Source organism: Pholcus phalangioides, unplaced genomic scaffold (genome assembly GCF_987345545.1).
Source record: "Pholcus phalangioides strain wild (caught in Gottingen) unplaced genomic scaffold, Ppha-v1.0 ptg000039l_1, whole genome shotgun sequence".
Lineage (NCBI taxonomy): Eukaryota > Metazoa > Arthropoda > Arachnida > Araneae > Pholcidae > Pholcus > Pholcus phalangioides.
In genome coordinates this window covers 13,949,198-13,975,305 of record NW_028301625.1, presented here as the reverse complement: position 1 = coordinate 13,975,305, position 26,108 = coordinate 13,949,198, and the positions used below count along the sequence as shown (strand labels likewise).

Sequence of the window (26,108 nt, the reverse complement as noted above, 5' to 3'; positions counted from 1 at the left end):
TTTTATGATGTCCTCAGTGACAGACCTAGGGTTTGCATTATTGCCAGTGCTACGCTTATTGGGATAAATCTTGTAAAATATCTTAGTGGCACTGTTGCCATCAAGATAGTTTATGAAACACAAAGACGAAATCATCTTCATGTCAGCAAATCTTCCATTTGAGGAAAAAGACTCACTTCCAAACGCTACTAAAGAATTCTTCCAGTATTGCAGCGTGGGTAAAAAGAAACATCTTTGGTTGTGATGCTAATGCTCACCTTTCTCTGTTCTATGGAGGAGCAGTGATTGCAATAAACAAAGTGAGGATCTTTTAGAATATATATAGTAAAACCTCGTTAAGTCGTCACTCCGGTTAAGTCGTCATTTTTCTTCAGATCCTTCCAGCTCTCATAGACCACAATGTTATTAAACCCTTGTTTACTTGTCGCTAATTTCGGTTAAGTCGTCACTATGAAAAAGTTTGAGAAAGAGAAACAGACTATTTTTATGGCTCCCATTAAAAAAAAAACTTGTTAACAGCATTGCCATATGCTTAAAAGTCACCATAAAATCTGATATACCCAAGCGGAACAGTTTAAGTAACGAAAGTTACGCTGGGGAAGTTCATTTGCCGAATAAGGTTTTTGGAACATTGCGGACTGTTCAGGATAGATCTCATTTCTGCCTGGGCTCCATTACAGAAACTGGACACACTGCGAGACACCCAAGCTCTGTCGCAAGAAGCAACGTAAGCACTTCGCTTAGGGGAGGAGGGCATCTCCGGCGAAACCAAAATTTATTGATATGACAAAGATTACATATAGTGCAAGGAAATCAAAATTTATGTAAATCAAAGAATCAAATTAATCAAGTTTAAGTCAAAGTGCAACGCGCATGCGCGCGCGGGCACGGATAATAAATAATCATAGAAAGCATGGACTCTACTGATTTAGGGCTTGAAATTTAAACAAAATATCTTTGTTAAAAAAAATGTGACATTCTTTAGCAAGTTGAGGTCTTCTGTTTACTTTTCCCTGCCCAGGGCCCCTCCAACAAGTCAAAAGTGTTTGAGATTACTTTGTAGTTGCATCATGAACTACTGATGAAGAATTCAAACACTAAAATTAAATTTGATGTATATGTAAAATTAATGTGCAATAGAGACTTTTGTTATGAAGAAAAGTTACTTATTCAAACAGTTGCTCTCTGTTAGTCTATAAATTAAAAATTACTAGTATAAATCAAAGTGTACAGTACATTTCACCACAATAATTTAAGTAATAAGAGATAAAAAATTGCTATTATTTTTCATTTCGCAATCTATAAATTTTATTAATATTGTTATTCTGATTCATACTTTAATAAATGTCATATCACTTTAAATTTATACGATTTTCATAACATTGCACATTGAATCTGACGGAACTCCGCTTAAGCCGTTATAATTTTTTGATAACTTGAGGTGACAACTTATCGAGGATTTACTGTATATTACATTAAAATTTGTACATTCTTAATAAAGGTAATGAACCTTAATTTTGTTACTGTTAATAGAAGTGAGGTTATTGACATTACATTATGTAATAGCTCATGCTATGGTCAATCACATTGAAGACTGGAAGGTCTTGGATGAAATCAAGCACTCAGACCACTGTTTGATCATGTTTACTGTTAGAGGAACAATTAGGACAGTAACAGTAAGTAGAAACCCAAGGTTAACTAATTGGATTGCCTACAAAGAGGATCTTCAAGCCTTGACATCTGGTAAATTTGGAAAGTTTTTCCCTGTACTCGATTTGGAGCTGTCTGTTGACCAGCTACAACATGTCATCTTTTCACCAAAATTGTAAGACTACCAATGCTGATTCACAGAAATTAGTGCCACAGTGATCAAAAGAGCTGAGTAAAATGAGGAAAACCTGTAGACTTTTTAATAGAGCTAATAAAAAAAGTGGTAAGTGACAGGAATATAAAACTTCACTTACTGCTTATAACAAAGCCATCAGAGATTTCAAGAGAGCCTCTTGGAGGAAATATTGTGATGATATTAACGATATCCCTGCTACAGCAAGGTTAGTCAAAATGATGTCCAAAGACAGAAACTGTAGTTTAAATACCGTCAAGCTACCTAATGGTAAATTTACAGAATCTGGGAAAGAAACTCTAGTAGAAATGCTTAGAGTGCATTTTCCAGGTTCTATTCTGATTGATAATAGTGCTAGTCATCATGCTCTTTCTACAACAGATTGTAGTAAGAGTAAATGGGATCTAGCCAGGAAAGTGGTCACATATGACAAAATTATGTGGGCTATAAACTCCTTCAAACCATATAAAACTTCTGGTATGTATGGAATTGTTCCAGCTCTCCTTAAGGAGGGTAAACAAATTCTTACTCCAATTGATAAAGATAATTACTATGAGGCTAAATCTTTTAGGCCAATCAGTCTCACGTCTTTCTTACTGAAGATGATGGAGAAATTCATTGATAGATATATTAGAGAGGATGTTTTAATGACAGCACTGCTGTCCACTTTTCAATATGCCTATCAACCAAGCAAATCCACTGATACTGCTTTATATAATTTGTCTTATATATTAGAGAGAAACATGAATATTAAAGAATTAATCATTGGCTATATTTCTTGATATTGAGGATAAGGTCCCTATCCTTATCTACACATGCGTGTAGAGGCTGAAGCAATCACCTGTATGAAAAGATTCAAGAATTTGGGTCATTGGAAAGAGTACTCACAGTACTTATCATGGGGTAGTCTTGATGTAAGTGTTACAGAGTGCCCATATCTCAACATGCCAAGAGATGACATGCTTTATAAATTTGCATTTAATAAGCCTTATATGGTTCCATTTCCTTCTAGGAAAGACTGGGGCATTGCTCCTACTCACAGTGATAAAAATCTTATTTGGTATAATGACAGCTCTAAGTTTGAAAACAGTACTGTAGCTGGAATATGCTGTCCTGGAGATGGTACACAGTTATCATATCCTTCAGGTGGCTACATCACTGTTTTTCAGGCTGAAATATTTGCAATTCTCATGTTTTGTAGAATTTAAATAGATAGAGATTTTAGTAGAAGATGCATTTTTATATGTTCTGATAGTCAGGCTATGCTGATGGCTCTTCAGAAGTCTGAATTCACTTCTCATGTGGTCTGGGAGTGTTACACTGTAATTTATCCAACAACAACAGAGTCAAGCTTTGTTGGGTAATGGGTCATTCAGGTATTTCAGGTAATGAATTGACTGACAAGCTGCCTAGAAGGGGTTCTGAGGCTGTGTTCATTGATCCTGAGCCAGCTTCGGGCATTTCATGGGAATTGATTAGAGATTTTTTTCAACTCATTCAGGAGAAAACAGTACCAAGAATCGATGAAAATTGATGGCATGATCAGCAACAAGCAAAAGAGAGAAATTGTGACTGCCCTAGTTTTCGACAGAAGGAGCTGATGAAGCTCAGCAAAAATGGTATTCATAGAACTGTTGGTCTACTTACTGGCTACTATTGGCGCAAAGGGGGGATTTCTAACTCCCCAAGCCGAGATTATAGTGTTATTTTACAGGAAAAAACTTGAGAAAATTCTGCGCACACCTATGCTGGCCACTGTACTCTTAAAAGGCATCTTAATGTCGTAGGAGTTAGAAGTGACTTAACCTGTATAGGTTGTTTATATAAGGAAGAAACAGCTACTTTCTTTGTGAATGTGAAATGTACTCTGCACACAAGTTTGAGCATTTGGATCGTCATTTGATTGAACCATGGGAGTTTCAAGACATATTCCTATTAGAACTCTGGTGAACTTTGCTTCTGCTACAGGTCTCTATTAAAGACTTCTATGGTTTTTGTGGGGGAATAATACAATAGACCTCTGGTCTCAGTGCTAGGTTCTGTGGAACCACCCACCCATAAGTCTAAGTCTATGTAGAAACTGTGCAATCATAATTCACTTTGGCCAGACAATATTATTTGGGCAGTGCAATTATCTCTAGCGCATCCTAGCAAATATAGATAGCACACCTCCTCATGCTTCTCAATGTAGGCAGTTTATTGTACATAGTTCAAATGATTGTTTACTATTCTAGTATCATGACGTTCCCTCATGTTATTGTATACCCAAATAAATGGTTGAGATTTTAACATGTGTTTATTTAATTTTTGCACCCTTCCCATGTTTCTTCATGTGAGCACACAGCTGCCTATTAATACAGTAGACCCTCTATAACTCAACACGTGGATAACTCAACTACCCAGATAACTCGACATCTATTATTCCCTTGGTTGGCCCAATATTAATTTCAATGAAAGGGAAACTCTCTAACTCGACACATGTTTGGCTTAACTCCGCTTAAGTCGACTACGATTTTTGTCCCTTTACTACGACTGGTTTTTACAATTGCCTGTGAGTTACCATTCTAAGAATTTTTTGACGTCCGTGGGTACTTCGATAATCTTTTGTTTCTTTGTTGTATATGATGGGTCCCTTTTTTGTGCTATGAGGGGGCATGCATGTGAAGAATGAATGTTTGAAGCCTCTTGGCCGGCCTATCATTTTAGTGGCATTTCCAGGCCAGGTCTTTCATTTTTTTCATGGCCAAAAGAAGTGTGGATGATCCCTAAAATGTGGTGTGATCTCTATTGGATGTTGAAATTGTCAACATCCAATAGGGACAAAAATATTATCTATTGTGAGTTTTAAAATTGTCTGTTGCAGAGAATGTTTTTGGCGGAATTCGATTTTTTGACTTCTTGGAAAAGGAGTAAAAGAGAAAGAGCTAAAGCCTGGTTAGACACTGAATATGTATGTCATATGGTTGTCATTGTGAGCATCGGCAGTGTGAATGCAATGGCTCCACCCGAACTTCATATTTTAACTTTAAAACCAAAAGTTGAAATTTTCAAAAAAATGGAATCAGAAAAACTCGGAGTGAACTCCTCGAAGAATATGGAGTTCCATGGAACATCATTTTAACATTTGCTAAAAGTGAGGGAAATTTCTTTTCATCATTTGAATCTTATTATGAACCAAGCAAAAAACGCATAAGAAATCAGAATTCAGCAATGTAGAGGAAGCAACTCTTGTGGTTCAAATCACTCGATCTCACTCAATCCCATAATCAGGACTAATAATTAAAAGAAAGCAAAAGATTTCACAAAAAGTCTCAATCAAGGAAATTAGGAATTATCGTAAGTATGAAAACTTTTTACAGAAAACTACATACATAAAATTTGTGGATGTTAGAAGACGCATTCCAGACCACGTAGACGGGAATGCGGGTTAGTCAATGGTAATCACAACAGTACTGACGGGGAATTACCCACCTCTGACTTGGATGGCTTCTCGATTGACAACAAACCACCGGGCAAATTAAAATGTGTATTAATAAATGCCAGGAGCTTGGGTAATAAGAAATATTTTTTATAAACTATGATAGTTGTGGAGGGCTTGGATCTTATAGCCATTACAGAATCTTGGGCAAACGATGGGGATGAATCTTTCTTACACATCACCGGATACAATACTTTTTTGAGAAATAGATCTGATAGGAAAGAGGGTGGAGTGTTGATATACGTGAGATCCTGTTTGAAGGCTAGAGAGTGTAACGTGCAGAGAAGTGATATTGAAACCATATGGGTTGAACTTGAGAACGAAAAACGTCATAAACTTATTGTTGGGGTTTGTTACAATCCACTGAATAGGGATCCAAACTACATCGCCAAATTGCATGATGAAATTTCCTACATGTGTAAGCGTAAGAGGGTTCTCATACTAGGCGATTTCAATTACCCAGGTATTGATTGGGAGAACCTTTCATCTGGAGATCAGTATGAAAGAGACTTTCCTAAGTTGGTGCTCAAAAATTTTTTGTATCAGCATGTATCAGAAGCAGTGGCTTCTGATACATGCTGATACAAAAAGGGGTACTGCTATTTTGGATTTAGTTCATACTAGTTCTGAGGATCTAGTTGAACATGTTTCAGTGGGGGAAGAGTTTTCTTCCAGTAATCATCAGGTATCGTCCTAAGAGATTGGAAACTTGCTAACGTTGTTCCGATATTTAAGAAGGGTAGTAGAGAAGCGATGTCAAATTATCGTCCAGTGAGTTTGACGAGCTCCCTCTCGAAAATTTTGGAAATTATCATCAAAAGGCAGTTTGTGAAGTGGATAGACGAGAATAATGTATTGTTGGATAATCAGCATGGGTTCAGGAAGGGGAAGTCATGTGTAACTAACCTCCTGTGCTTCTATGATCACGTGACTAAGGCTTTGGGTAAGAGCAAAAATGTAGACTTTGTTTACCTTGATTTCCAGAAGGCATTCGATTGGGTCCAACATGGCAAACTCTTGAAGCGTTTACACGAGATTGGAATTGGGGGCAACTTGCTGAATTGGATAGAATCGAGGTTAAGAGATAGGTCGCAACGAGTTATGGTGAACAGGGAATTCTCTGGTTGGACAGACGTCACAAGTGAAGTTCCTCAAGGAAGTGTCCTTGGCCCCATACTTTTTTCACTTTTTATCAATAAACTCGATCAGGGTATCGATGGGATTACTAGCAAATTCGCAGATGATGTGAAGCTAATGGGGGTAATCGGGAATGAAAGTGATAGGGAGTTGCTCCAGACCAACTTAAACAGGATTGCAGCATGGGCAAATGAATGGAGCATGACGTTTAGCATTGATAAGTGCATGGTCGCTCATTTTGGTTCGAACAACCCACGGTTCTCTTATGAGTTGAATGGTGTCGCTATCCTGGATGCAACTGGGGTCACCGATTTGGGAATTCTCATTGACGAGCGACTTAGGTTTTCTGAACATTGTTCAGCGGTGGTCAAAAAAGCGAATAGAATGCTTGGTCTCATTTTCAAAAAGGTCTCTTCGCGTTCTCCTAAAGTCATTCTTCTGCTTTTTCGAGGATTAGTTCATCCTGGACTGGAGTATGCTGTAAGGTTTTGGAGACCATACCTACAGAGGGACATAGAATTGGTTGAAGGGGTGCAGAGAAGAGCTATGCGTGTCCTTATTGGCACACAGGGCTTGAGTTATGAAGAGAGACTTCATTTTTTGAATATGTTTACATTGGATGAACGCAGGTGACCAGGAGATATGATCAAAGTGTTTAAAATTTTCAATGGGATGGATAGGATGGACCATGAACTTTTCGTACACCGCCAATCGACTGCTTTTACAAGGGAACACCAGTATCGATTGGTGAGAGACAATGCAAGGTTATGGTGTCGCAGGGAATTTTTCTCTAATAGGGTTGTTAATAAATGGAATAGCTTACCCCCGGAGGTAGTAAATTGTAACAAAATTGACACATTTAAAAAGAAATACGATAAACATATTGGGGAAAATCGAGAAGCTATCCATTCTTAGAATAAGACAACCATAAGTATTCTTTATGGGCATTGTATAATATTTTATCATGTGTATATATTGTTTATAATTTGTGTTAATTGCATTTTTAATTGGGTTGCTGTTTTTTTTTTTTAAATATATGACATCCATATTTTTATGGGCATCTCTTTATCAGCCACCTTGTTGGGCATTTTGCCTGTTGTGGCGTTGTATTTGTATTTGTAGAATGGACACAAAAATTTCTGTTTTAGATGCAGTTGAAATGATTGATTTTGCATGGAACTAAGGCACGAGTGCCACGATTCGGAACTGCTTCCTTCATGTTGGTTTTTTTTCTGAGTCTTTGGAAAACGATTATTTCTCCGAACATTTCTTCCAGATCAAGTGTGGAGAAACTATAAATAGCACAATGGGTGATTGTATCAACGATGAATTTGTGAGTATTGACTCTGATCTTGTAACTTCAGAACTTTTAGCAGATGACGATATTCTAGAATCAATCATCCAAAGCAAGTGCTTCATGTTTCGAAGAAATAGAATCACACACAGTAAGTTCAGATGAAGAAATATCTGCATCATCTCTCCATGATAGACTAAAAACCCTAGATGGGATGCATCGCTTCCTATGCAGTCAGGAAAAAGCCGAACAATCGCGGTGTAAACTGAATAGTGTAGAATAATTTTTGTTTTCTCTCTGGAAAGAAAAACAAGCAAATATACTTGATTATTTTTCATGAGGTAAATTTTTTTTATACGCTTTGATTCTATTTTGAAACAACCCCAAATTGAAATTAATGAGAATTACCATTCTATTTAATGCAATTGTTAGAATGTATATAATTATGTACACAAAAACGATCGGAAAAAAAAAAGTCAGCATGTTTGTCGATACTTTTGGGGTGTTGAGTTACAGAGAGTCTACTGTAATTCATTCGATTGTTTATCTTTCTTGTATCATGACATCTCCATCTAGTGCTACAAGCTCCAGAGTTATAGCTCACTACTCATCCATGCATTTTAAGACTGAATTATTCAAAACATTAAAAAAAATTAATCCAACCAGTAGTTTCAATAGTCAAACCAGTTCCAACCAGTCAACTCAATAAAATAATTAAAGTAAATTTGTTTGATTTAAATTAGCAAAGTTTCATTGCATTATAATTTTAATCAATATATTAATTAGACATCATCTAAGTAATCATAAATATATACATATAAAAACATAGGCGTAAACTTATTGAAAATGTTGGGGGGGCTCCGGCTCTAATAGAACCTCGTTTATACGACGCGTCGTATAAATGCGAAAGCAGTACTGCAAAACGAACTTTTTCCGAAAATTACCCCCCCCCCCACCTTTTTTTTACAGACGTTTCCGAAAAAAAATTTTGTGAAAATCTGTCGTTTTGATTCAAAATCTTATGCTTGAGAAGAAATATACTTATAATACTATCATAACATTACTGTTGCTAAAGTCTCAAGCACTTTTACGGTATTCATTTCAAGATTCAACAGAAAAAAAAGTGTTATTTAAACGTTATGTAAAACGTCCTTTACTTGACAAAGAACACCGTTACAAAATTATCGAATGTGGGGGCGACAAAAATCCCAGTTACAGCCCTGGCTATCAGCATACCGTAGCCCGTTCAATAATTATTTCAGTACCTGTCAAAAGCCATTGAACACAGGGCCACAACTAGGGAGGAGCAGGCGGGTCTCGTGCCCCGGGCGCTAGACCGGATGGGGTGCAAATTTCATTCTAAAACCTCTCCTTCAACATTACAAGGGGGGCGTCAAAATGCGCGCTTGCCCCGGGTAACCAAGCATCTAGTTGCAGCCCTGATTGAACCAGTCAATCATCTTAAATTTTATTACTTTTTCAGTAAAAAATATGCATGAGAAACTACAGTCGGTCCCGCTTAGTTTTTCCGCTTACAACGTTTCTTCATGATGGGTTTTTGAAAACCGTAAAACACTGTATTTCAGTGACACGTTTTCACCAGTTGAAAAATTATGTGATTCGATTGATAGAAAAGGTGTTTTCCAAAGACTTGGGAGTTCGAATCGAAGTGAAAACGTCGATTAATTGAAGTGTATACAGGCAGGGCCCTGGGTAAAGCAGGAATTAGGAGGCTCTTGCGACAAGAGTCAAAGATGTTAATTGGTCAGTGAATGTATGTTGTTTGTACTAATAACTAGAAATTCCTAAATAAAATACATGTAGAAATCATTTGCATGAGAATGTTTTTGCAAATGAATATGCACCGAGATAAATAGAAAAGATGCATTTAAAAACGCATTTGCGTTTTTTGCTTGGTTATTTGTTCTTTAGCACATATTTTCTCAGTTTTAGTTCATATTTAGCCATTTTTTTTAAGTGGAAAATTCGGGCTCTAATTACAGGCGAATCCCGTTTTAACGAATACCGTTACAGCGAAAATATCATTTTAACGAATGGTTTTCTAATCCCTCTAATAAGTATACATAGGAACAATGCAAACAATCTGAAATTTCTTTATAACGAAGTGTTTTCTCCGGTTTCTTGGACTTCGTTATAACAGGATATTCGACTGTATAACAATCATTTAATGTATTGTTACCAAGGTGAATGGGACAAGGGCGTAGCCAGAAATTTCGTTCGGCAGGGGGGACCAAAGTGATAGAACAATAGATTTGGTCATCTTTTTCCCTTTTTTCGGTCATTTTCTCACATTTCGGACGAGGGGACCAGACCCCCAAGTCTTCCTCTTCGCTACGCCCTTGGAATGGGATACCCCTGAGCATGAGCTACCCAAGAAAACCAATCTATTGGGGGGGGGGGGTACACGGAATTTCTTCCAGAGAATTTTTGAGTTGGTGCCAATTTTCCAAAAGCATTTAATTAACAAAAATTTATTTGATTGTTGGGGGCGTAGCCTTTGCCCTTGAGCCCCATTCTAGTTTGATCACGGTCCAAGTAAAAATATACTTTCATTCTCTCTCTCTCATTGAAACGAGCACAACTCCGGTCTATCGCCATAGGCAATTTATTCAGATCTAGTCATGCCGTAAATCTGAGTATATCCTCCCAGGATCCCCCAGATCTCATGAATCCCGAAATCCCCTGGGCGGGGTCATGAAAATGACTATATACAAAAAATATATTTAGAACAGTATATGCATCTTTATTTATTCCAGGGTTGGACAAACCCCAAGTGCCAGGTTACCATGGTGACTGGAAAATCTGTATTCGCGCCTAAAATTTTGTATATGTGATTGCTAAATCAGAATCTAGTGATGGCTCAAAATTTTCCGATTTCATAATTGTCTTCCAACATGGAAAGGAGCAGAGCCACAACTAGAGAAAGCAGGTAGGTCTGGTGCTCCGGACGCTGGACCAGAATGTGAGTCGAATTCACCCTTTAACTGCTTCTTCTACATGCAAGGGGCGCCAAAATTCCGAATTGCCCCAGATGACAAAGTATCTAGTTGCGGCCCTGGGAAGGGGGTCATCAATTCCCAGAAAGGTTGAAAAAAGATTATTTAAGATACTTTTCTCGTGAAAAAACCATGCTTGGCTCTTACAAAATTTGGCTGGTGCCTAAATTTTTTAATGATTTTTGTCAAGCCCCGTATTTATTTATTTATATTTTATGATACAGTGTATATTTCCCCCAAAATCAAATTACATGTCACTTATTTAAGATTTATTTTACTCTCATATATTGAGTCATATATCAGGTTTTAAATTAGAAAAATAATAATTTTTTTAGTTGCATAAATTTCTTATTAAAAACTCGATTCAAATATTGTCACTTTTACAAGTACGCAAGCCAAATGGAGTTTAAATTTTTCTTAAATAAATTTTAAATATGATTGAAAAAAATAAGACATATAGTAAGTTTTATTAATTTATTGATGTGTCTAACAGAAAAAAAATTATTTTATACTACGCTTTATTGATTATAAGTATTAGAGGGCTGCAAAATCTAGATTGTTTTTGAAGATTCTGAATAAATTATCATTAAAGAAAATGCTTAAAATGCAGGAATTTATCAAAAATGTGTAACTATATTTAATATTGCTTACTTTTTCTGTCAGGAAACTGTGCGGAATCACGAGGAACTTTTCCGTTTTCTTGTAATACAACATGTTTTACTAACAGAAGGTTTATACTGTACGTGCACAACCGAATGTGGTCCACACAAACCATAAATTACTGTGGAACTGTCTATCTCAACATTTGTGGGGGGTGGGGGGGGGGGTTTCAGTGGAAAAACAAGGAGTTTACTTCAAGTGGCTCCAAACACAGCTATTCTTATTTTGCAGAATCACAAACCTCGTCTAGATTTTTCTTCACCACCGTAATTTCTTTATATTCCAATTAGGATCATCTATGTCGGCGTCCTTCAGGGATGGCCATCCATTAAGCACAAAAGCTTTTAAAGCCTTGACCGGCGGCGTCAAGAAGAATGTAGTTTTCAGGATCAGAAGGGGGGTCCCCATATGGACGGATGCCTCCAGGTGACATATTCCCCACATAAGCGACACGCTATACACTCCCCGTCCTTCTAATTAGGAAATGGTGATTGTATTCAGTAAACCTGCATTGAAGCAGCCGAAACTGAACCCTATTGAAATGCTCTTTGTCAGCTGCAGAAGGTGCGGCCCCTTTATCATGAAAAAAAAAAAATACATGGAATTAAAAGTCCGCCAAAGATCCCAGGCTAGAAGCCCTTCTCCAGTATGTGGGAGTCCATGGCCGTGCTTAAAGCTCGCTGAGTGCCCCCCCCCCCCGGGAAACACGCCACTAGATGCCACGGACGGGCTGTAACTAGGAGTGAAGATCATTTTATTGTCGGGAAAGGGGGGGGGGGAAAGCATCGAAATGCCTCCTTGAGATCGACTGTGATGCCGCAAGATATTTAAAATTTCTAACAGTGCTGCGAACGTAAACAGGGTATGTAAAACCCCCTCTTTGCGGTCACCGGCTGGACAAATAGAAATTCGTCAGTAAAAAATAATTGATCGGGAAAGGAGGAACCCTATTAAAACATTGAGAATAATTCTTCATTTTGAAATAAACACAATTTTTTGAATAACATAAGTAAGAAATACTACATCCTTTTTAGAAAAATTCCCCAATTTAATTTGCAATGGAACATAGAAAAAATTACAGTATTTTCCGATAAATAGAGGTCGCATCCTGTAAAATGGCCGGAAAAAGTGTTTGTGGAAAAATCGCCACTTTTTTTTTAACATGTCACAGCTTCGTATAAAGGCCGAAACTCACTGTACTGACGTGACGTGATTATTCCGAGTCTAGGTGTGGAAAACGTGTCCATGCGATTTTTCTGGGGGGGGGGGGGGGGAGATTGAGCCAGCTCTCCGAAATTAATAAGAGGGGGGGGGGGGGAGTCTCGATCCCATTGGCTTAAAACAAGTTACGACAGGTAATACAAGTTACGACTTAATGCACTTAACATACGACTTAATACAAGTTACGCTTACGACAGGTCCAAGCACTTCCCTGTAAAAAATCGGGGTCCTCGCGAAAGATCTGTCCAAAAGCCCGGTCCAACGGAGACAGGATCATTTTAGTCGTGGAGGGAGGGAAGAGTATGTAATTTTTTCACCCTCTCCCCACTAAAAAAACGATCGAAACGATATTTTTCGTTCTTCCACCCCCCCCCCCCCCCAGAATTAGCACTCCCCACAAGAATTCCGCCTGTGAAAATTGCCTTCTTCCCTAGTTCCGGCCCTGGCTACCTAAGTGTTGGAGTACTGGAAACAGGGCTGGGGGGGAGGGGTCAAATGTCTAGGGTGCCGGACCAGAGGGGAGGGGGGGGGAACGCAAATTTCACCTTTTAACCTCTCTTCCAACATTTATTGAAATACCGTATTTAAAATTTCTATATAAGAGTGCTGCTAACGTAGATAGTTTGAGAATCCCTGATTTATAAGGAGGAAATTTCATATTCCTAGTATTAGAATGCAATGGTACCCGGCTCAGGGGGCTTTGAAATTTTCCATTCATTTCTTATTTTCTTTTTTTTTTGTGTGTTAATTTTATTTTACTATTATTTATTTGATTCCCCTCAAAGGCACCGGAACCTAGGAGTGGAGGATATTTGAGCCCAAAAAATTTTGTAAGGCGGTTGAGCCCCCCCCTGAAAAATGTTTCGGCATCGGTCCTCAAGATCTGTTATGAATGGGCATTTAGAATGTGCTTTTTTCCCCAATATTTTTCAAAAAAACATTGGGGGGGGGCCAAAAAGTTATTGGTCCTCCCGCATATACGGGACTCAAGCGTGTACAAAGGAGAGGGAGAATGCATTGCACAATGGTTTTTTTCAGCAGTAATTACTGGGAGGCTCAGTCCCCTTACAAAATTTATTGCGGGGGGGGGGGGGGGTGTGCTCAAATGGCCTCAGCCTCTAGGTTCTGGCACCTATTATTTATAGAGTGTAATTTATTTCGGTTTCAATATCATTGCTTCCCAATTTTCAACCTCCCCCCCCACCATGCATCTTTGGGCTTATTTTCATGTCGGCGCCATGGCCGTCCTCCGGTCGCAGTGAACAAAAGAAGAGACACTCAGTTTTTGCCACAGGCAAAGAAGAAAGAGCCCCCTCAACACCTCAAAGAATCTTCCTCTCAGCCGTGCCTTCTGGCAGTAAATTGGAACCGATGGAGGGTGCAATTGGGGATTGAACGGCAGGGAAGAAATGAGATAAACGTATTGTCATGGAACAAGAAAGCCAAAGACCATCCAGATTTTTTAAAAGAACTAAAATTTTGAGCAGATTGTTTCCATTAACTAATTCATAATTAGGACAACTTTTGGTTAAAAAAAAATTTTTCATCATTGCAAAATGAATAAGCCATATTCATACGAATTTTTGGGGGGGCTGAGCCGCGTCTTCAAAAATGTTGGGGGGGCTCGGGCCCATGGGCCCTATAGAAGTTTACGCCTATGTATAAAAATATACATATTTGCAACAAAAATTGACAATTTTTTAACAAAAAATATCTTACCACAAACATTCTATCAGGGTGCAAAATATTATTTATTATATCCCATTCTTTTGCATTTTTAACTCTTTTTTCTACATAATAACCTAATATTTTGCTTCCACCATCAGCTGGCTTTGCCCATGATAATGTGACAGAATCTTTAGTTATCTTATCAATTCGAGGAGCTTCTGGTGTATCAGGACAATCTGAATGGAAATAAACATATTATTTGCATGTTAAGTTTTAAATGCTCATAAGATGTGATTAAAAAAAATTTCCCACTAAAGCATCATTTTTTTACTGATTATTGATGACACACTTTTTTAAAATCTTGTGTATTAAATTCTTGTTTGTTCATTTGCAATAAAATTTTACAAAAAGTGTCATTCCATAAAAGAATTTTACACCATTCAAAATTTTCTGCATGTAGTTAAACTTAAAGTCCCCAAAAACAGAAGAGGTGATAATTAAGATATTTTGTAGAGCATGAGAGCATGACTAATAAATGAAAATAAAATGATAAAAATTTCTAAATGCCAAGTAAATGTTTTCTGTCTACAGATACACTTGTTCAACATTTCATAGATAACTAATTGTTACCATTAACTTGTCATTATTGAATCTCCTGATGATATAAATAAAGAAAAATTAACATAATGGTTGTAGTGATATTTTCTCTTTTTTTTCATACATAAGAAAAAGCAAGTTAAAAATAATTGTTTGCAAACACTAAATTCAAAAAGATCTTAAATGATTTCAAATGAACTATTTACACATTTTTTTCTCAGCAGTGATTGGAGCACATGGTTTACTAGGCTTTCCTGGACCCCCTTCATTGACCGCTAGAACTCTGAATTCATATGTTTGTCCATCTGAAAGACTGGGAACTGTAAACTCAGTTGCAGGGATGGACAAAGGTGTTATACGAACCCATTCTTGTGTACCCTTTTCTTTCTTTTCAACCAAATAACCTATAAATATTGTTAGTAAAAAAACAATTACATGCAATTACAAAGACATTTTTCATGTCATTAATATATTAAAAATAGTTTAATCAAATAAATTTCCGAATCATCACAGCAGGATGTCAAAAAACTGTTCCTTAAAGTCTATGTTGTATCCAAATAACATATTGAGCATACATTAAACATATTAAGACTTTGCATTTTTTGTCATCAAGTAATGTTGAATGAGACTGGATGTCCTATGAAAAAATGTGCTTAGAGCAAGGTTTTTAAACCAGTGCGCTGCAAAACATATTGGGAGGAATCAGCTAAATTTTTTTCTAAAGAAATCAAAGACATAATTTAGTTCAAACTTTATAACAATAAATGTAAAATACAAAATTGAGACCCTTGTGATATCAAATTATACAAGTAAAATGTTGCGTATCATTTGAATAATAATAAGCTGGTGTCATGCATTTCAACTTGCACCAAGAAATACTATACAAGCAGAAATTTGAATGAGATATGTAATGAGGGACATGGCAAGGCTAAAACTGAATATGCATGTCACAACAGAGGATTAAAATTTAAAAAAAAAAATTGGATTAAGTGGTGATGTCTTTACAAAACATTTTATGGAATAAAGTAATGAAAATAAATTTAAAATTTATTATCAGATATAACTTTTATTTTTCTTTATTGAAATTTAAAAACTATGAACTCTGAACATTTTGAACATTCTTTTATCAGTTGATATTTTTTTTTTGCTCAACTTTCAGCAACTCCTTGATTTTTGAATTCAAATTACATTCTATCATATAGATAAAGAATTCAAATGTTTTAGAACTCATAAAAATATTAATTGAATTAATTTGCAAAAGAAAGATTTATGTTTCATTTTGAGGATATTATGAAAATTAAAGAAAAAAAAAAGAAAATTATTGATCAGTGAAGTGTATGTAGAGACAGCTGAGAGACATTGTCTTCCTACCTATCAATGTTTAGAAAGCACTCCATAAGCACCATAGCTTCTATTATACAGTAGACTCTCGTTAATCTGGCACATATCAGACCAAGGTGTGACAAATCACTGAAATCACAGGATTACTGGAAGTTGGTTGAAAAGCCCAAGTAAAAACAGTAAATGTTGGTAGGATAGCTCACGGATAGTCTTATCATTTGGGTGTTGTTATCACTTCTGCCAATTACGGAATGGACCAATATCACAACATAGAAATAAATTTGTTAGGACTTCAGTTTATGATATCAATTTTTTTGTTGAAAGTTTTTTCTTTTTACGTATTTTGAAGCTGAGGTTGAATCAGACTCTTTTTCTTTCTAGAAGTTATCATTTTCCATCTGCAAGACTATGTCAGAGGTCAGAAGGCTCCTTTATTGAGAAAAGTTTCCATACTCTGGTTCACAATTTCCTAATTGGGCCGCAATAATCGCTATGATTCATCGTGGATCATAGCAGTCATCCATATGGTGGTACATTTGCAATTGCTTTTCAATAATGAAAATATGAGTAAGATAAGAGAAAAGGTCCATTTCTTCAGTTCTTGGTCAGTTTCTTTCAACTGACCACATTCGCAGTTCCTCTGCCGGAAGACTTCAAACAAGAGATCTGTTATCTTATCTCATACCATACATAACAAAAAATATCATAATTCATAATACACATTAAACAATTCTATTTTGACTCACAATTTCTGAATTAAAAAAAATTATTTTAAAGCTCAAAGTAGGAAAAATCCTGTTTCAGAACAATTGAAAAAAAAAACAAAATTTAACATTCTGAAACTTGTCATGTTGGAAAGAGAAACAGACTTGCCCATCTTTCCATAAGTCCTATTCAACCAAACGGGACATATGGTCATCTTACTTACAACTGGGACTTTTTACAGATATAGTTATAAATTGGTTACTGTTATCAGAAACAGTGTTCCAATGTGATTGCATTAAGTAGCATGCACTGTGATGTAAACTTCTGTGTGCACACATGCACACTGTGGCAAGTTTTACTTTTATACTCAAAGAAAACCAGCCTGAAAACGTAGATTACTAGATGAGCCGGACTAGCGCACTGCCAGATTATCAAGAATCTACTGTATATTATTTTTACTATGTGTAACGGTTAATCATATGACATAGGTCCCTTTACTAAATATGTACAAAAATTTTTAACATAGGCCCCATTTTTGAACATACTTTCAATTTAAATACTGCTTTTTTTAACCATCAATTCAAGCAGCAATGTAGAAAAGAAACGTATAAAAAGAAATTTCTAAAAGAAAAATTAAAATTTTCACAAGGGTACAAAGGTGTCATCCTCAAAAATTATGAAAAAATTAAAGTCCATTCATCTCACCAGGAAGACATAAAAATAAAAAAATTAGTGGCGGAATTCAATTATTAAAGCCACAAAAAATTATTATAAATTGCAACAGTTGGCTACTCATCAACTTTCGCACTTCTTAGCAATATCTATAAAAACAAATTTCAATCTATAACTCCCCTTTTTGTTTTCTGTTGAATACCAAGCGAGGAGAAGAAAAAAAGAACAGGAGAGAGAGGGGGGGGGGAGAAAATAACAATAAAAGAAAGTGATGGGAGACAAAATAGCATAATGCATAAGCAAAAAAAATCCATTTTTTTTTTAATTTAGCTCTTTCATGCGCACGTTTCCTTCTTTCCCTTCCAGCTTCTCTCTTCTAGAAACCAGTCATTTGTCTTTTTCCCCCTCTTTCTTTGTACCTGATTATGTGTTATTAACAAATGATGTCATTAACAGTCTAGGGTTGTGGGATTTTTTGTCATTCCCTGCCTCTATTGGTATTCAAAATATTAATATTGGCAATTGTTTTTGAGTGACCCATAATAATTCCGCCGGATATTTTTATATTTTTGTGCATATTTTAATGAGTAGAACTGGTGATAATTTTTTCAAAACGTTTTGAAGAAGACACCTTTGGACTCTTTCCTTGTCAGTGATTTAGAAATATGTTTTTTTTCATATTTATTTTTCTTCACTTTTATTGAGTGTTGAAAAACCTCACCTATGATTGGTTTCCCTCCATCATGTGCTGGAGGACTCCAAGATAAAACTGCAAATGTTGGACCATAGTCTAACACCTTCGGTTGGCTTGGAGGATCTGGAGGATCTATCACACAATTAAATATATTACTCTACAGAAACAAATATGATAAAACTGATGGTACAAAGAGTTCAAAATGTCACACTTACTCAAATCTAGAATGTGCCAGAATCTCATAATCATTTTACTACTCAGCAGCAAAAATTAATATTGTTGCTTAATATCATCGGCAATTTCAACATGCACCCATATAAGTAGGATAAATTTTAAATTCGGAAAAAGTGTGTGCTAGATTTGAGTAGATACAGTTAATTAATTTTGCAAATTGCTGTATTTAACTCCTGGAGCAGCAAAACTGACTACAGTATCCTACCCATATTGAAGTTTAACACGCAATAAAGATAGTATTTTTCTGATCTATTATAAAATATATATATCAAGTAGAAAAACTAGCATTTTTACATTTAAAAAATATATGTGTACATACAATATATGCGTAGAAGAGATCAAATCAGAGGTTCATAAATGCAGCTTGCAAAAAGCATTCTTAAAAAATGTTCAATGCCCACAATACAACAAATACATGGTGCGGCAGAAATGTTGCCCTGATTTAGTGGAGGTATTGCTTGTCCTGTAAGGGGGGGGGGGGAGGGGAATAGGGCAGTGGGCGTGGTCACTTTAGATGCACGATATCATGCCATTTTCAAACATTGCTATTTTTATCACATTTACAAATATCAGAAATGTCAGACCGAAGTTAACGCAGAATTTTACACAAGTCCCTCAACATGCATGCCTATAAGATAACGGTTGTACAGGAGCTAAACGAGAGGGATTATGAAATTTTTATAGGGATCCATGTTAAGTGATTAGTGTAAAATAATTCTGCAGACATTTGTAAATGTGATAAAAATAGTGACATTCGAAAATGTGATAAAAATAGTGACATTCGAAAATGTGATAAAAATAGTGACATTCGAAAATGTGATAAAAATAGTGATATTCGAAAATGTGATAAAAATAGTGACATTCGAAAATGTGATAAAAATAGTGACATTCGAAAATGTGATAAAAATAGTGACATTCGAAAATGTGATAAAAATAGTGACATTCGAAAATGTGATAAAAATAGTGACATTCGAAAATGTGATAAAAATAGTGACATTCGAAAATGTGATAAAAATAGTGACATTCGAAAATGTGAAAAAAATAGTGACATTTGAAAATGCCATGATCTTACACATCTAAACAGACCACGCCCACTGCCCTATCCCCACTACAGGACGAGCAAACTCTCCACCGAATCAGGGCATTCTTTCTGCCGCAACCCTATACTCTAGTCTTTGGCTTTCGAGCAGTACGATCTCACATATCTGGCCCAGAGACTTATAAAATTGTGCATCTATAAATTAAATGAAGTTTTTTATCATCCTCTTCCCCCTTACTCAACAGACACAGTTGTGCCTTTCTGATATTTTAAAATGTGACAAATACAAGTACAAGGGTCACAGCAAGCCGTAGGTATTTGCCAAAATCCTTTACAAATTTGGGGCTTCAGATTTAAGCAAAATATCTCTGTTGACAGAAAAAAACCATATTTTCGCAAGCCAAAGAGACCTCTTAATGCCTACTCAAGCATTAGGATATGTTGTATGCCCTAGAGACATATCTACAAAGAAATTAAAAGTCAGCCATAGCTCCTGGCAAACAAGTTCAAAAGGGCCGCAAAATAAGAGAATAGGTGGTCAAGAAAATAAAAATAGCAGTTTATATAGTTATTACTTGTTCTTTCTTTCTTTCAAATCGACCACAACTCTGGTCTGTCGCCATGAGCAATTTACTACTGAGTGAGTTGTACTGGAAGTGTAAGTGTGTACCTAAGAGTCTGAGTGCATATATAGTTATGTGTGAATTTTTTGTGCTGCCATTTATATTTTAAATTGCGAGTGAAGTGTAGTAATCAAATATTTGTACAATTGTAGGCCTGTTGCTCTCTGTGATGAGACTTTTTAACGGAGAGATTGGCTTGCAATTGAACCTTGAAGTTGGAAACCACAAAAAACCAACTTCAGCCGACTACCACTGTGGCAACAGTGGGGTTCGAACTGGTTCGAACCTGCAATAAGAGTCTGTCACTCTGACCACTCTATCATCACAGCAGCAGTTATTACTTATTACTAGTATTGGAATAGTAGTTACAAATACAAAGGCCACAACAAAGTGCCCAATGAGATGGCTGAAAAAAAATGCTCACGAAAGATATGGATGTCAAATATATCAAAAATACAGCAGCCCATTAAGAGAAATAGAAAAAATATAGCTACCCAAAAAAGAGCAATAAAAAACCAATAATTATAATGAAATATAATACACTGCCCACACATAAAAATTTCTTATGGTTGTCTTATTTAAGTATGGACAGGTTCTAGATTTATCCCAAAATGTTTATTATATTTCTTTTTAAATGTATCAATTGTGTTAGAATCCATGACACTTGGGGGTAAGCTATTCCATTTATTCACAACCCTATCGGAGAAAAATTCCCTACACCACTATCTGGAGTTGTCCCTTATCAATTAATACTGGTGTACTCATGTCAAAGCAGTCGATTGCAGGTGTATTAATAACTCATGGTAGATTCTATTGAAAATTTTAAACACTTCAATCATATCCACCCGACACCTTTGTTCTTCCAATGTGAAGAGATTCAAAAAATCAAGTCTCTTTCCATTGCTTAAGCCCTGTGTGCCATCAAGTGTACACGTACTTCTCACTTCAAGTCATAATTAGAAATTGTGTTCACACACACACACACAAGATAACCTTATATCTCATCATTAACTACAATGAAGAGCTTGAAGCACTAAATGTATTGGAGAAAAAAGTTAACTCCAATCAGTTGCTCTAATCAGTTTAAAATAGAATAAATAAATATAATTGGAATAAATCAAACACAATGCACTAGTATATTTAATTATGAGTTAAATGATGTAAAACGCAAAGTATAAAAGAGTCTCATCAATTTTCTTTTGTAATCTGTAGATTTTATTAGTATTGCCATTTTAATTTATATTTTAATGGAAAAGTTAAAAAAATTTAAATTTATGCAATTTTTACAGCATTGCATATTGAAAGTGACAGCACTCCATTTAAGCCATTATAATTTATCTGTCTCTTCAGTGACACTTATCTAGGTTTTGTGTGTGTGTGTATATATATATATATATATAATTATTATTTACCAAATGGATTTTTGGCAGTCATTGGTTTTCCTTCTAAAGCATCACTTATTCCATAGATATTTTCAGCTCTCACTCTGAATCTATATTGCTTCCCTTCATCCAATCCCTTCACAGTAAAAGAAGGACCAGGACAATATCCTCCAGCAGGAAACCATTTATCAGTTCCGATGACACACTTTTCTACGATATAACCTGAAATTATAAAACACAAAATATTGATAAAATCACCGCGTATTGAAAAATAATTCATACATAAAAAACCGCTGACTGAAATATTTTTTACAGCGTAAAACAATTATGCTGCAAAGAAAAACCATCCTACATTCAACTTCTGAATTTAACAGACGTTTAATGTAATACACCCTAAAAAGGCAGTTGAATATGAACATTTTGTTGGAGAAACCTGTGTGCATATGTATAGAGCTGTGTGTGCAATATACTGTATTAGTTGTTGCTGTACATCTTTGAAAATGGAAATTGGCAATAAATGAATGATGTAGTCTCTGCACTTTTGTATTGCAGAATCAATGGCTGTGTTGTGGTTAGACTTTTCAAAAATGAATGGTAGCTTGTATTGGAAATCGAGGGTGAAAAACCCTAATTTTATCACTACAATGTATCATTAATAATGGGTTTTTAAGGAATAAACACATTATCTTAGAAAAAAAAATTTCATTCTCCTACTCAAACTTATATGTCAACTCCTATCTTTATACTTGAGTATATATATATATATATTTTAGATACTCCAACTGTAGAAAAAAGTTATAGGCAATAAATCTGCAGTCTATAATTCTTACAGAGAAATTCTGATGTTTTTAAGTACAGTGTGTTGGTAATCAAAATTGTCATGTCCTGTGCTGCCAACAGTCTTAATTACCCAATAGAAAGGAATATAAATTTCTGGATTTATGCTGAAGTGAACTCAGAAAGAAAAGCCATCTGGTTTCCACTGGGATTCAAACCCAGGCCCTCTTGCAAACTGTGCAAGCTTGCTACCATCTACACCACTGGAGATATGACTTTCTCTCTCTCTGCCTTCCTTATTTCACATACTGTGGCATGAGACACTGAAGTAGAGGCATTAACAGCCTATTGTAAAAAAGTTACAAAGCTTTAGATACATTCTACTAAAATGAAGGGTAAAATATTTGAAGCCACTTCAAAGAACACAAATACAAATGTCTGCTTTTGGTGCAGAATCACCATGTCTGTAGAAGAGTTGTGCAGCAAAGCATATTCTTATACACTCAATGTCATGCTTTTTAGTGAAGAAATAAGAATGTGGAAGTGTCTGTTGGAGATGTTTAGATACTCTGCCATAAAGCTTGCACAGTTTAGTCAAATGTTAGCAAAAATAAGCATGAGCACTACTATTTGAACAAAACACCCCTTCTAGAGGTAAATGAATTTTAAATATCTGAATTTTTTTTTTCCTCGTCAAATTCATTTTCCAACCTCTTCATAGAAATTTCTAATCACTTTCTGTATTAAGTTTCCAAAGTGGCGGGTTGTGACAAAAATTCCCTAGGGGGGTCACTGAAGTTGTTTTGAATTTTATTATGAGACAGGTAATGTACAATTTTTTTTAGTCAAATTACACTCATGTCCATAAATTAAGGATAATTCAGAATCACACGGAAATTGAAATCTAAAGTAAAAATTTCACCTGTAGAATTATCACACACATCTGCAAGAATGATATGCAAATTTCAGGAAGCCACCAGATGATACCGATAGTATGTCACAATGACGAGAGTGTAAGAGGGGGTATATAAGGAATGGTGGCAAAGAAGTGAAATTGTTCACAAGAGTTCTGTAAGGTGCTCAGTGCCATAAGCGAATAGTTATGACACAGAGGACGCATGTGGATGATTTTTTACGTGGTAGAATTATCGGCTGCCTGGAATGTGGGCGTACTCAGATGGAAGTATCCGAGGAACTTGGAATTGCCCAAAGTGTCATCTCTAGGCTTTGGCAACGATTCCAAGATAACGGAAATGTCAGTAGACGTTACAGTACAGGTTGCCCCCAAGTTTCAACGCCAAATGAAGACCGGTATTTGGCAGTAACTGCCAAAAGAAGCAGACGGAGCACCGCATCCGACCTGTCTCGTCAGCTATCTGCAGCCACGGGTACCACAGTTTCAAGGCAAACCGTGTACAGATGTTTGGGAGATATTGGTCTATATGCTCGCAGGCCTGTCAGATGTGTTCCGCTCACTGCAACTCACTGTCGGCAGCGATTAGCCTGGAGTAGAGAACATGCAATGTGGACATCATCACAGTGGGCTTGTGTGATATTTTCCGACGAGTCCAGGTTTAGCTTGCAGTCTGATTCACGTCGGACTTTTATATGGAGAACGCCAGGTACCGTTACCACCAAGACAACGTCATTGAACGACACTGTTACGGTGGTGAAGTATTGCTTGTTTGGGGTGGAATTATACTGGGTTCCAGAACAGATCTGCATGTTCAAACCGGAACCATGAAAGCCCAAATTTATCGGGACATCATTCTGGAACAACATGTATGTTTGTTTAGGGGTGTCATGGGCGCAGAATTTGTGTTTATGGATGACAACGCCCATCCTCACCGAGCAAACATCGTAAACGAATGCCTTTAATCTGAGGATATAACCGGTATGGAATGGCCAGCATTCTCACCTGACTTGAATCCAATAGAGCATGTGTGGGACATGCTTGGCCGACGAGTTGCAGCCTGTCAACCACCTCCTACATGTGTACCGGAACTTTGGAGAGCATTGCTTGCTAAGTGGAGTGATTTTCCCCAAGATCAGATAGATAATTTGATACTCAGCATGCCTAGGCGTTGTACGGACTGTATTTCATCGCATGGGAGACATACAATGTATTAACCATCATACCAACCATGTAATAGTAAGTTTTTGTAAAGGAGATAATTTTTACAATTGCTCCAGGGAGCAAAAATCATAGTTTTTATGAATGGTATCATACATACACCATCGTTTTTGTTCTTTATCTTTTGTTTAATAAATGGGCTTTATGAATAAGTAACGTTTGTTTTGTTTCTGAACCTTTATTTGCTGGAGTTTTGCTTGACTGTCCATATTGAAATTGTCTTTCAACAATGTCCAAGCAGTTTGGCAACTGATGACAGTACTAATTAAATGCCATTGATTAAATGCCTGGCATTATCCTCAATTTATGGACATGAGTGTATTTTTTACATTATTCTGTACACATTTATGCCATACCAGAATAATAACTAAATTTTAAAAAAATCAGCTGGTGCAACATGAATGTAAATAATTTGTGCAGTGAGCCTAACTGATAGTTTGTAAAGTTGAAAATCATTGTTTAGCTGCAGCAGTCGCCACAATAATCGTTTAATGCAAATTGTGAAATTTATACTCTTTTTTCACAATATTATGTTCTAATTTAAAAGCTAGATGGCAGCATAAATACCCATGGGCACTTTCTCCTAACCATCCAAAAGAAATGGAATAACCTGCGTAACCAATCCACTTCCTTTCTCCCTTCTGACTGCCAAAGCTCTCTATTTCAGCACAGTGCTTTGACCCTAGCACACCATTATGCATATAGGGGTGATTATATGACTTATAATTTACAGGTCTTTTTTTATCAGCTTTCAAAAATATTTCTTTTCTAATTTTATCACATTTATTTGATTTAATTTGCAATTCAATGGCATTTAATTAGTACTGTCATCAGTTGCCAAACTGCTTGGACATTGTTGAAAGACAATTTCAATATGGACAGTCAAGCAAAACTGGTAAGGCAATTAGATGAATTTTTTAGCATCAAATTTGATCCTGAAAATGAAACAATATAAATGTTCATAAATTGTGTAAAGCATGCTGCATTTCTGTGCAATGAGAGTAACCATAAACTTGACGACTTGTATGTGAGTTTCTTATTAATTCGAGATTTACCTATTGAATTTAATGGTGTTGTACAAAGATTGTATACTGTTGATGATATTGACTTCACTGTTGAGAAAATCTCTGAAGCATTATTGTTGGAAAACAGCCGTTTGAGCTTGTCAAAGTATGACAAAAACAAGGAAATCAGAAAATATAATGGAGCATCAATGATTAATCCAATGATGTTATTGAAAGCAGGAAACCTAAATCTTTATTGCAGAATGTATCAAATGTGTCTAAAATTGGTTCTTGTTTTTATTGCAATAAATATGGACATCTCAAATTTGAGTGTAAGCATAAAGGTAAATTAAAAAGGCAGAGAGGGTTCAAACAAACTAGCAATTCAAAGTTTGACGGTGCATGTAGCATAACTAAAACACTTTTTGAAATACGATTTTCAGAAATTACTCTGATAAGAAATTTTTTTTAAGAAGCATGAATAATGCTCATGAGTATTGCTCAAAAATTGGAATCGTATTTAACCCTGATAAGTTTAATTTTTCAGGTGATTTCATTTCAAAAAATCTACATTTTATTGATACAACA

At 36.0% G+C, this 26,108-nt stretch overlaps 1 protein-coding gene across 4 annotated transcripts in view; it reads right to left on the bottom strand.

Moving 5' to 3' along the window:
- LOC149065606 (twitchin-like) overlaps window positions 1-26,108 on the bottom strand; it is an 834,903-nt gene that overhangs the window by 242,127 nt on the left and 566,668 nt on the right. For all 4 annotated transcript variants that reach the window (XM_089253452.1, XM_089253454.1, XM_089253453.1 and 1 more), the window contains 4 exons: window positions 21,636-21,827; window positions 18,355-18,459; window positions 15,122-15,319; window positions 14,370-14,554 (listed from right to left, as the gene is read on the bottom strand). In XM_089253452.1, coding sequence (XP_089109578.1) covers window positions 14,370-14,554; window positions 15,122-15,319; window positions 18,355-18,459; window positions 21,636-21,827 — 680 coding nt within the window. The remainder of the gene's footprint in view (window positions 1-14,369; window positions 14,555-15,121; window positions 15,320-18,354; window positions 18,460-21,635; window positions 21,828-26,108) is intronic.